This window comes from Rhinolophus hipposideros (assembly GCF_964194185.1).
Source record: "Rhinolophus hipposideros genome assembly, chromosome: 15".
Lineage (NCBI taxonomy): Eukaryota > Metazoa > Chordata > Mammalia > Chiroptera > Rhinolophidae > Rhinolophus > Rhinolophus hipposideros.
This window is the reverse complement of record NC_138061.1, coordinates 50,883,066-50,895,962: the sequence shown is the minus strand read 5'-3', so window position 1 is coordinate 50,895,962 and position 12,897 is coordinate 50,883,066. Positions and strand designations below refer to the sequence as shown.

At 42.0% G+C, this 12,897-nt stretch overlaps 1 protein-coding gene across 1 annotated transcript in view; it reads left to right on the top strand.

Annotated features, from left to right (window-relative positions):
* The window catches only part of USP54 (ubiquitin specific peptidase 54), a 117,779-nt gene that overhangs the window by 92,855 nt on the left and 12,027 nt on the right, over window positions 1–12,897 (top strand). The window contains 6 exon segments of the mRNA XM_081075067.1: window positions 21–154; window positions 4,991–5,158; window positions 7,585–7,704; window positions 8,620–8,815; window positions 10,656–11,647; window positions 11,650–12,039. Of these exon segments, the coding sequence (XP_080931193.1) occupies window positions 21–154; window positions 4,991–5,158; window positions 7,585–7,704; window positions 8,620–8,815; window positions 10,656–11,647; window positions 11,650–12,039 (2,000 nt within the window).

Below are 12,897 nucleotides of genomic sequence, written 5' to 3'. Positions count from 1 at the left end.
TCTGGTTTCTCTTTTTGAAGGGATTCAAGTGCTAAGAGATCAGCTGGGTTGACACCTTCCTGGCGTCACATCCCCAAGTCTCACAGCAGTGGCATCCTGGAGGCGGACTCCATAGCATCTAGGAGTGGCTGGCTGAAGAACCAGCCCCTCTTAGGTAAGCAGAAGGACAGTGGGTTTGGAGGACTGGACTTGACTGCTGATGTTGTTTGGAAAACAGCCTCACCTGAGCACATTTGAAATTAGAGGACCGTTGCACTTTGAGTATTCCATCAGAATGTAAATGTGGAGGCGATTGAGCGGCTCCATCTTTGGATTTATCTATTTTTAGTTTTCTATCACAACTTGCCTAATTGTTTCTTTCTGCCTTGGAGAGAGCCCTTGTGGGAGCAAGAAGGAACCCAAATATGGTGAACTGTCCGTAGCATAAACTCGAAGAGTAAGTCCGAGGGCTTTCGTTGGTATCGAGGCAGCCTCTTGGGAATGGATTTCTCCTCGTTTAGTACTATGAACTGAGATGACAAAAGGAAACATGTAGACTGTGGGCAAAACCAGGAAACGATCAGGTCAAACCTCCCCTCACCCCTGCCTCTATGTCCTGCCCAGTACCCCTGTGGTTTTCTCTTCTTCAGTGTGCCTTGTGTCCTCAGACTCCCTCCTTCTCAAAACAAGCTGTCAATGAAGGACGTGACTCCTTCACACTAGGTATAAGTGACTGAAAGTAGTTTAAACTATGCTTTCTCTAAGGGAAGCCAGCATTTTAACAAATCAATGTTTGAAGATAAAGGACTTTTGGAGTTTAAGGTAGAGATTTGAGGTATTCATAGATTTTAGCTCCTTTTTGCATTCTTCTCACAACACACACACACACACACACACACACACATATACACACATATATACTTCTAGTGCATATTCCTCTTAAGTAGAGACCCAGTCTGACTGGATCAAAATAAATCCTTTACTTAGAGCTGAAAATCAAGGTGATAACTAGGCAGTCTCCCCAACACGGAGACTTTTTTCAAAGCCTGAGGGAAGGTGGTGAGTGTACGGTATCATTTAGTCTACTGATGAGTTCTGGGCACTACTAACTTAGAGATCAACTATATGTAAAAGATGAGTTTCAACCCCTGTTTTCCTGGTGTGTTATATCAATTAGCAGTAGAGTGTGTGGGCAGAAACCTAACTATGGTCTGATTTAATGAGCTTCTAGATATATAATCTGTGGCCAGCTTACTAAAGAGAGGAGGACAGAACACTATGTACTAGCCTGTCGAGATGATACCAGGAACATTACTAATCTGACCACCAGTTCTCTTGATGGCCACTGAAAGTTCTTAGAGGTAGCTGGAAGGGAGGTACACAGCAGTAATAAAAGGCACGAACTCTTAGGTGTGAGTACTGTAGGTTGCTGACATCTGAGCAGAGCAGAAAAATGCCTCAAAAGCAGGTATCTATGAAATTAGTGAATCAATACTATAAGGTACTCCTGGGCTGGAGTACCTTATAGTTAAAAACCTGTGGCAGCAATGCATGCTTCCTAACGAAGTTATACATTTGCTCTATTTCCCACTTTTGTTTACATGTGTTGATATTTATCATATATATTCATAATTATTTAAATAGATGAGTGTACACTTGTTTACAAGCATGTATAGGAGCAGTGCTTTGTTGTTGAACATGGGTCCGTTGTCTGGAATTCTCCATTGTCTTTCCTGTATAAACAGAAATATGCTATGATTTTCAGGTTCAGTTTTCTTTTTTTTTTTTAAGGAGGGTGCAGCTCACAGTGACCCATGTGGGGATCGAACCGGCAACGTTGGTGCTACCAGTACCACACTCTAACCAACTGAGCTAACCAGCCACTCCAGGTTCAGTTTTCTTAAAAGAAAAAAAAAACCCAAAACAGCCAAAAATCAATTAATTAGACTGTGGAATATGCCTAGATTTTTACGAATTTCCCACCAATCTTTTAGTGTTATCTTGTTTATACTCAATTTAGTCACAATTTTTGTTTTTTTAAGCAAATTCATCGACAAGTCTTTCCAAGGCAACAGTGTAGTTTTCATAGAAACACCTCTCCTTTTCACACTGTATATATCATCTATTTATATAATACTTAGTTACATGTCTTAAGTGGAAAAAGTACAACCAGCATAAACAGGTTTGGGAACAAACCACTCACAATTGGTCCCCAACTGAACTGACTGGAGGAGGGGGAGAACCCACTAGAGAGCAGTATGCCATAGACACCCAGTCCGCTTGCCAGAGGGAAGAGGACACAGTTTGATTGGTGAGTGGATCCAGTGAGCTCCTCTGCACCTCATCTGAGGCCCATGCAAAGAAATTGTCACTGATCTAGTCCTGTGCTGGGTAGGGTGGGGCAGTTTGGGGGGGCATGACCAGGTTGGAACTATGGAGGGACCTATGGTTGGTCTCTAACCTGATGCCTTTCTGAGGCTTTGAAGGATAATTTTGTCTGCTCAGTTTTTGTCTTATAGATTATTGGATAAACCTCCTCATAAGATGCAGTAAAGTAATACGGCTGTAAGCAGAACAGAAAGAAAAAGTAGTCATGCTTTTGGCTAAACAGAGGGAAAAACTAAAAGGCAAAATATAGATTATATAAGCATATAGAAGTATATATTATATAACTATGTATTATCGAAGTATGTATTATATATTGTACTATATATTTTCACACATAATATATATTTTAAGGTATACATATATATAATATATACTCAGCTTTTATAGTATATGTGTGCATATATATGCATATATATGTGTACATGCATATACTTCACTTATAAAGTGTGTGTGTGTATGTGTGTGTGTGTGTGTGTGTGTACGTATCTGATGGTGCTTCATGAGGTATTTCCCACATTTTAATTTATTTTATGTTAGCTAACATTGCTTTAAGAAAGTTGTGATCATGCATGAGGCTATTTCCTCTTCTCTTTTCTTCAGATAGCCAATACTTTTTTCAGCACACTAAAGACTAAGTCTCATTATTTTTCTGATAGTCCTAATTCTGGACAGGCTGGATAGAATTTACCAATGGGATTCCTAAACCAGTAAAAGAGATGTAGCAAGGAATTGCGACAAGTTTCTCACACACCATACTACTCCACCATCCTCATATAGTGAGCCCTAGTTATGCCTCACAGTTTTATCCAATCATTTTAGTCTGGCACAGAACAAATATTTTTGTCCGGTATCTTTCATTACTCTTTTAAAAAATTACAGAAGTAAAATAAATCCAACAATTTAGCAACCTGCCCTTTGTCTCTTCAAATTGAAGGTACCAGTATTACGATTATGGTATATATCTTTCTACATCTTTTACTATGCTTACACAAGTATACAGATGATTTATTACTACCATCTTTATAAAAAATATAAAGTGAAGTCATACTATACATACTATTCTGTCACTTGATTTTTCACTTAATATAACATGGACATCCTTTTAGATCTATTTGGTTCCATCTATGAACACTGATAAAATTAAATTTTTACTACTGTGGACATTTTACAAACTCATAAGGAGATGGTAGAAATTAAGGGTCAGAAATTGACTTGCTTGAAGCTTCCTGGTGAGTCAGCGGCAGTACATGGTGGAGAATGCTCCCTAGTGGTTAAGAGCATGGATTATGAATTTAACATACGACACATGATCGAAAACTATGGTGAATGTTTAAGTAAATAATTATTACAGTAAAACACACATTGCAATTAATCCCACTCAGAATAGTCCCCTTTGTTTTGAACACACCTGTCCCATCGTTCTTGCCACTTTCTGAAGCAGTTCTGGAAGTCCTCTTTTGTGAGTGTCTTTAGTTGCGCTGTCGTGGCTGCCTCCATGTCCTGAATCGATTCAAAATGTTTTCCTTTCATGGTCATTTTGACTTTGGGGAAGAGCCAGAAGTAGCACGGTGCCAGATCTGGTGAATAAGGTGGATGAGGACACATCATAATGTTTCTACTTGACAGAAATTGCTGTACCAAAAGTGATGTGTGATGTGGAGCCATTCTGTTGTGATCACAAAATACGATGAATGCTGCTGCCTAGTGTCATCCAACGGAAAGTCAGAGATCTTCAATACGGGAAGCGGTGCATCGAACCTTAGTAACTGTGTGTGACAAGTTTCAACTTGTTCGGTGCAGTCAGTAGGGTATGAGCTATGGTTGAGAGAATGTGTATTTTAAAGTGTGCTGTAAATCACCCTCCATCATGTCAATGCTCCATGTCACACATCACTTTGGTATACAGCAATTTCTGTCAATAACATTATGGTGTGTCCTCATCCACCTTATTCACTGGATCTGGCGCCATGTGACTTCTGGCTCTTCCCCAAAGTCAAAATGATTCAGGACATCGAGGCAGCCACTACAGTGCAAGTAAAGACATTCACGAAAGAGGACTTCCAGAACTGCTTCAGCAAGTGGCAAGAATGATGGGATAAGTGTGTTTGAAGTGAAGGGGAGTATTTTGAGGGGGATTAATGGCAATGTGTCTTTTACTGTTAGAAATTTTTGAAATTTAAACATTCATTGTATTGTTTGATGACACCTCATATTTGACTTTAATTCACCACCATGTACCATCTGTGTTACCTTGGGCAAGTTATTTACCCTCTTTATGACTCGGTTAGTATTTACCGCATAGGTTGTTTTGATAATTAAATGAAATAATATATGTAAAAGTGCTTAAAACTGTGCCTGTCACATAGTTAATGCTCAACAAATGTTAGTTGTCATATTGTTTTAAAACACTCATATTATTATTACTACTACTACTATTACTATTAATTCATGGCTCAGGTCTCGCCGTGAATCTGATATGGAAAGCAATATTCAAAACATGAACTCCAAATCGAAGCCAAGAGTTCCAAAGGAAAAGCAGTGCAGTGGCCATAACTGCCTCAGGTGCTGTCTTAGTTACGGAAACGTGATCACTTACTTCTCTTCCCCCTTGCTTGTATTCCAGGTGGGGAGATACCTTCCAAAAGTGAATTGGATGAATTGCAGGAAGAGGTGGCCAAGAGGGCCCAGGAACAGGAACTACGAAGGAAACGAGAGAAGGAATTAGAGGCAGCTAAAGGGTTTAATCCTCATCCCAGCCGCTTTATGGACTTGGATGAACTGCAGAATCAGGGTAATTGTTGTGAGCATTAGGTTGTGGGTGATGGGGATGGAGAGAGAGAGAGAGAGAGAGAGAGAAGAAAAAAATATTCAAGCTCGTAAATTCTCTGTCTTCACGTTAGCAAAGTTATACTGTATCTTAATTCAGCCATTTCAGGAAGAGCTAGTTAAAATAGGAGGTAACAGGCCTGTTGATTGGAGACAAGCACTGATTTTGGGGAAATCAGTTAAAAGCCTATAGGTTAGAGATTGTATATTGTTCATGAAAAATACTTCCCATGAACATCTTTAGAAGGTATAAATAAAACTAGTCCCAATTCAGAAACAGCAGAAAAGGGCACTGACACTGAGGGGGAATTCTACTTGCTGGGCAGAAACATACCCTTGAGATTTCCCATCTGGAGCTCAAGGGAAGTGGAGCCACCAGACAGGTTCTAAGAACATAGAACCTGATTGCCTTTTGATTCCCTGCTGATTCATGCCCCAATCTCATCCGATTTTCATGGACTGCCCCACATTAGTCACTTTTTTCTTCAGTTGCTTTAGGATGTCACTTTGTCCCAGAAGACACTAGCCTTCAAAATAGAAGTTTAGAAAAACTGAGGTATCTACCTTAAATCAGCCCGGAAATCAATATCTTCATTTTTAAAAAAATAAAACGAATTTATTACTCTTAACATTTAGAATCCCCGTATGTAACAAAGTGTGCTAAAGTAGTGTGAAAATTAGTTAGTGCCGTTTTGGGTGGCTGCTTTCTGTTGATCACTTCCCTCTTTTTATCAACACATAGAGAAGCTTCCTGGACTCATTTGGGGCCTATTTGGGGGTCGCTTTACTCCTCTAATTTTATAGTCTTTTGATTAAGACAATTGGTGATTTATATTTTCCAAGGCATTGTATTTGTTTTCAAAATAGTTTTAAATTCCTAATTTCTTAGCTATCCCTATATTTGGATAGTTTTTTATTTTCCCTTTTTGTCCTCAAGCTATCCTGCATTGGTGTCTCAGGTTTTTGTTGCTTTTGAAAGAGGGGCCTTTTCACCTCCCTCACTTGCCTTTTCTCCCATCCTGTTGGGTAGTACATTCAAGTTGAGAGGGAATCCCTCCGGCTATATTTCATTGTCAATTTACTATATTTCATTGTCAATATACTTTGGTTCAGCATCTCATGGAAGAGCAAGAATTAAAATCCAGTACAGTGATTGATCGACTAGTTTGTCTGTATCTCTCTGGGGAGCTTCATTTGTTTTAATGGCTCCAGCCACCACCGCTGATTATAAAGGCTGTAGTCAGTTGATTCCAAACATTCTGAGAAAACTTCAGGCTTGAAGGTTGGGGGGACTGCATCTCTGGAGGTCGCGTAGAATCTGAATGCTAAGTTCTTCAGAACCAACTTGCTACTTCCACTGCCTTCCCATTGGTCTCCAAAGCCATGGTGAATTAGGGAGTGAATGTTAGGGTTGTGGGAGAGACTTTCTTACCGTGTCCAACTGGTAGAGGTAAGTGGAAGAACGGGACATTATGGGAGGAATGACTCCAACATTTGGACTTTCTTTTCTTGTGAGCTTGGGAAAAACTCCCCACTAATTCCAATTGTAGGTGCACTTCCCTTATAGCTTACTGCCAGTTTATGGTTATGAGTGAGTAAAAGGCAAAGGGGTACATAAATTGAGGATTCTTTTACAAAAGTGGCCCTTTCAGTACTTTCTCGCTTTTTCATCTGGCACTGTACGTGGACTCTCCTGCACCTGCTTTGGCACACATTCACTTGCAGGGAGGAAGGAATATCTCATGCTCATTGTATGGGAAGGTGACTCTTTTGCAGTCAGTTTGGTGAACAAGGGCACAATTAAATACTTAGTGCTGAAGAAAGCTATGTGCATGCAAACCAACAACAAAGGCGGTTCAACAGGTACATTGAGGTAGGAACTGTAGACCATCTGTCCCCAAGGGCTGTACTGCTTTTCCAGGGTAGTGCAGAGAAGACTGTGGATTGATGTAGGAAAGAAGTGTTACAGATAGATTTCCCCAGAGTATGAAGCCACAGCAGTAGAGGTCTTAGTGGAGATCAGGTGTATTCTGATACTGGTGGGCAAGATATATCTTGTTGCCCTGTGGAAAATCAGGTCAGTTCCAGGCTTAGGAACCCACCCTTCTGCTATAAACAATACTTTATTCTTTCCTTGAGGGACCCCCTAAGAGGTCTTAGAGTTGGAATATGTGGTGGACAATGACATGGTCTCTTTCAGGGCCTTGGTAAGGTATTAGTTAAGGCAAAAATGGATGACCTACGTGTTTCAGAAAATTCTTAATGCAGTGAATGGTTGATAAGGTACCAAAGGCTCAGCAGCAAGGATCTGTGTGCACCGAAGGGGAACAGCAGTACATAGGAGAAGTTGGCACCAATTGTAATGAAAATGAAAAGTACTGGCCCTTTCAGGGAGGAGTGACGGCTTTGCGAGGTCCCTGCAAGAGGCAGATTCAGTATTTGAAGAAGCGCTGCATCTGGAACAGAAAGGAGACTGTGCTGCAGCCTTGGCTGTCTGTAACGAAGCTATCTGTAAGTAACACCACTGTGGCTGTGGCACATTTGATTAACGTCACAATAGGTGTGATGAGTGTCACCGCTCAGATGGGATAAAAAGCAACTTTTACGTTTCCTTAGTCTCTCCCAAACTGAGACCCTTTAGCTATGTTTGCCCTGCTGATTTCTGGGTGTGCTAGGCGCTGTCACTGTGGCCTGTGGATATTTACTGGTATAACCTCAGAGGAGTCCAGAGATGCATGACCCAGCCGTGCCTACCTTCTTATCCCAAACAAGTTAGACCTCAGATGCGAGATTAGTCTGCTCTTTCTCTAGTCACTGACTAGTCAAGTGGAACTTGTGGCAGAAAGAAAGAAACACATTGGCTGTGAATTCCCAGGCTGTGACTTTGCGCTGCAAATCTGCTTCTTTCTGTTTCTCCCCTGCTTTCTGGTACGCCACACTGTTAGTTTATAGGAAGGGACAAAGGCTTAGAATTCCTATCGGGTTCTTAAATGTGACCTGCAAGAAGCTGTGTTCTGTAAAGACAGATGCAGGTTTGGGTCTTGTTTCTGCTGTTGGCAGTCGGGAAGGGGGAGTTGGGAGCAGAATGTGGAGACCAGAGTCGGACAGGTCAGTGGCAAAGGACGAGTGGCAACCTCTAAGATGGACGCACCTGCTTCTCTTCCTGACTCATTTTAGTTTAGCTTTTTGTTTGTTTGTTAAATTTGAATTAACCTGTTTGGCCTCCATGGCTTCCATGAATGTTCCTTGTAAAGCCAGAGCCAGCTCTGTGCCCTGCACAGCATATGCATGGTCCATGCCTTACATTCCTGCTACATATTTTGAGTTTTACTGCATATCTTTGCTCATTTTTGGTTCAGTTTTATTCCTTTTATTTTTGTTTGTATTTTGTGTTCTGTTTCTGCTATATTTTCTTTTGCATTTTAGCTAAACTCAGACTTGCCCTGCATGGTGCCAGCTCTAGCACGCACAGCAGAGCCCTAGTCGATAAGAAGTTGCAAATCAGTATTCGAAAAGCACGGAGCCTACAGGATCGCATGCAGCAGCAGCAGTCATCGCAGCAGCCGTCGCAGCCCACAGCCTGCCCCCCCTCACAGGGCGGGGCTCTCCCTCAGCCAACAAGGTAGAGCCTGGGTAGTTTATGTAAGCCAGGGGAGGAAGTGACTGGATGCTCCATAGCCAGAGCTCTCATTGTCTTGGCGACAGCAGGGAAGACAAGAGTCCTCTGAAAAAATGTGTTCTCTCAGGTCAGATCTACAGTGAAGCTCATCCCACTGCCAGTCCTTTTCTTAATAGTTCCTCAAAAAGATGCAGAAAGTATAACATACTAACTAGACCACTTATCCATATTTCCTGTGGGGAAGTTTGTCCCTGGACTTGTGCAATCATGCGATTATTAAATCTGTATATATTAAGTTCTTAGACATGATAGTCTGAGCTACATTTCATGTTGCAGGTGAAGCCATGTGATTTATTTGGGGATTTCTGTGCTTCCTGTCTCATGGAAGCAGCAAAAGCAGTCTTCCTTGCTCTGATGAAACCATAGAGAAGAGACATGAAGATTCCCTTTGTTTTGTTTCCCTATGGTCAGTGAGACTAGGAAAAAAGTCCCCTTGACCATTGGTATAGTTCTCACATTTTAGCCCTTGAATTTGGCTGTTACTTAGAATAGATTTAAGTAAAAGTAAAATGTGGCTGTTAATAAGCTTGCGTAGTTTTCAGAATATAAATATTATAAGAACAGCTAACATTTTTCAAACATCTATCCATGCCCAGACACTAATCTTAAATATTTTGTTTTATTTTATTGAATTCTCACAATAATCTTAGGGTAGGGATTGTTATTTAGTGATACTATTTAAATAAGGAAATCATGCTCAGAGGATCAGATAAGTAAGGTACCCTGCATTACTCAGCTAGTAAGTGACAGAACTGGTGGAATTCAAATCCAGGTGTGTTTGACTCCACTAGGTTTCCCATACACCATGTAAGTGCACTGTAGAAAGTTTGTGAACTTAATTGTCCAACCTTCTTAAGTATAGTATTATACTCTTCATAATGTTTTAAGGGTAACTGAGTGACTGTACGCACAAAAGTTTATAGCTATTATTCAAATTTAATGCTAATAGCTTGGATCTTCCTTTTACTTTTCTCCCATAGTATACTCCACTAATTGAATGATGATTTGAGAATCTGATCCGATGTGTTTTGAATATTGGCTTTTAGGCAGCTAAACTCCTTCCATAAAACTTATGCCACTTGATGTATGTGAGTGATCGAGGTTTTATTTGAGTGCTTCTAACATATTTTTTTTAGGTCAGAAATACAAAACACTTAGTGAAAAACCAACTAAATGCAGTTAATCCCTACTTCCATTTCTAAATCTTGACACAGTCACATTGCATTACTTTGGGGAAACATTTTAGTGAGAAATACAACCAAATCCAGATTATGAAAACACTCTTGAAATGGTTGATTTCTATGTAATCCCATGAGCCCAAATCATCCTGTCCTCTGCAAATGTGGCTTTTTGGTTCTTTTGACTGATCTGCCTTTAAGGACTCATACGCCAGGTGTGAGTGATTTCCAGCCTTTGCTTACTTTTCATGTCATGTGCATGTGGGACTAGCAATTTTTGTTTTTTTTTATTTGCAAGTACGTATAATATGATTGGAATAGGGCTTTACAGGTAGTGAAGAATATTGGCAAGGGCTTTATTTAATATTACTGTGTGTGACTTTGGTGAGGGAATGTAATAAAAAGGATTAATATTGCTTGTTAATTGAGTGTGAGCTGTGCCTTCTCTTGTGAATCTCCGAACTGTTGATTCGTGCTTGTCTTTCCATTTATTTTCACTGTTCCCTCTGTGGATAGCTAGAAATGGGAACCAAATGAACAGTTCTTTTTGTAGCTGATCTCGTTATTCAAAGCAGCTTATGACTGGCTTTCTCCATTTATTTCAGTGAACAGCCTGTCCCGCTCCAAGTATTGCTAAGCCGGGAGGCCCAACTGGAACCCTACACGAATATAGAGTTTGGGGCCAGTTCTTTCGTCTACTCACCTGCTTCCTGCCATGAGTCACACTCATCAGTATTCCCAGAGTCATCTGCCCTGTCTGCCTCACAGCACAACCCCCCCAGTAGGTCTGCCTCGAACCTTCTTACTTCAGTTGAGGTGGACAGTATTGAGTCCTCTGTGTTCCCCAGGCAGGGCTTACCTAAAACACCAGAGAGGACTGAGAAGAATTCTCCTCACGGTTGGGAACCGCTGGGTATGCCAGAGGGTAAGCTGCAAGGCTACGGCAGCTGCGCCAGGTTCCCCCCTCAAGAAGGAAGAAGCATTGATCAAGAACAGTTAATCCAAGAAAAGAGGGATCCTGCTGACTCATCCCAGGTGATGCCTTATTCGCACCCACCTGGAACAGCCACCCGTGAGAGAGGAGATGCACACAGCTTGGGCTGTCGCCCTGCAAGTCCATCCACTCAGCCCAGCCTCCCCCCATGTAGAGCCCACCCCGCTGTGATGCCTGCTGCTTCCTCATCTGTGCTTCACTCTCCTGATGCTGTGCAGAAAACTAACCAATGCCTCCCAGCCAAAAGTCTCAAAACTTTATTGACTTCAAAAGTGGACGGAGGCAGCGAGGAGCCCTGTAGGCCAGAGTTTCCGGGCACAAAGGGGCTTGTTCGCTCTCTGGCAGAGCAGTTCCAGAGGATGCAAGGCACCTCCCCAAGGGATGGTGCAGGTTCCCAGGATAGAAGTTTGCCAAATAGTATAAGGAAGAACTCTTCCCCTGCTGACTCTAAGCCTCCCTTCCCACAGGGGCAAGGGAAAGGCCATTGGCCTTGGGCAAAACAGCAACCCTCTGTGGATGGCAGGAACAGGCTTCCTTCCTGGGAAGAGCCTGCTGATCATCCTTCTCTTGCCATGAACTCTGTGCTGCCTAATGGTGAAGCTTCTTGGGAGGACAGCCCAGGTTGGCAGAGGCAGGTATGTACCAAGGGAAGCCATCTCAAGGGAGAGATGCTAGGCCTAAGGAGCCAGGCAGCAATAGTGACTTGGGGACTTCCTTGCCTTTGGATTCTTGGGTGAATGTCACAAGGCTCTGTGATTCTCAGCTTAAACCTGAGGTCCCTGGGCCAGGAATGAAGTCCTCCCCCAACAATCCCCGTACCTGTGTGGCCTATCCGGAAAGAAACCATATCTTTCTGCATCCACACTGGAACCAAGACACAGAGCAGGAGACCTCAGAATTGGAGTCTCTCTACCAGGCCAGTCTTCAGGCTTCTCAAGCTGGCTGTTCTGCATGGGGACAGCAGGATGTGGCCCGGCATCCACTTAGCCAAACAGGTAAGAATGCAACCATGGGTAGAGGGGTTGGGGGACATATAAAAGCTGAAAGCATGAGGACAGGATCAGAGGGAGTGGTGTTCTGTCCAAACAATATCCCTAGCTTAGGAGGTAGTGGTAAAACGTCCGACTTTATTCATAAAGACTTCAGCACGGGGCTAAACATTTTTCTGGCTAGAGTGAAGAATGGGGACAAAATCATCACTCATGAGCTAACGTGTTTCCCCGAGAATAAGATCTACCCCGAAAATAAGCCCCAGTTAAGATCTCAGCCAGACAGATGCATTCAGTATGTTATGATGATGTTCTAGAAGATTACATGACTGTATTTGAATAAATGTAGATTATTGTACATGAAAAAATAAGACATCCCCTGAAAATAAGCCCTAATGGGACAAAAATTAATATAAGACCCGGTCTTATTTTTGGGGAAACATGGTAGTTCCCTCCTTCAAAAGACAGTATATGCCCAGGGCTTCTTCAGTATAGTGCTAAGCAGTGGCTCATAGGTCTTTGAGAGTGACTCAACATGACGTGGAGGCTGAGAGAAAAAGTCATCCTTGTGTGTCTTAGGAGCTGAAGCAATCCCCAGACCCAGCTTCCAGATGCAACTTGCACCAAGGATGTTCAAATTGAACCAAGTCTCCAAAGGGCATTTCCAGATCATACTAAACCAGCAATATGATCCCTGCAGGAACTGCCAGGCTTAGAATTTTCATTGTGGTATGACTCTTTGGGATATGGTATTGGGTGAAGAGTGAAGTCTACACTCAAATGCACATCACAGACATAGTTCTGGAAATTTAATGAATGAAGAATACTTATAACTTAGATTGATGCACTTAAGGACTCCAAAGC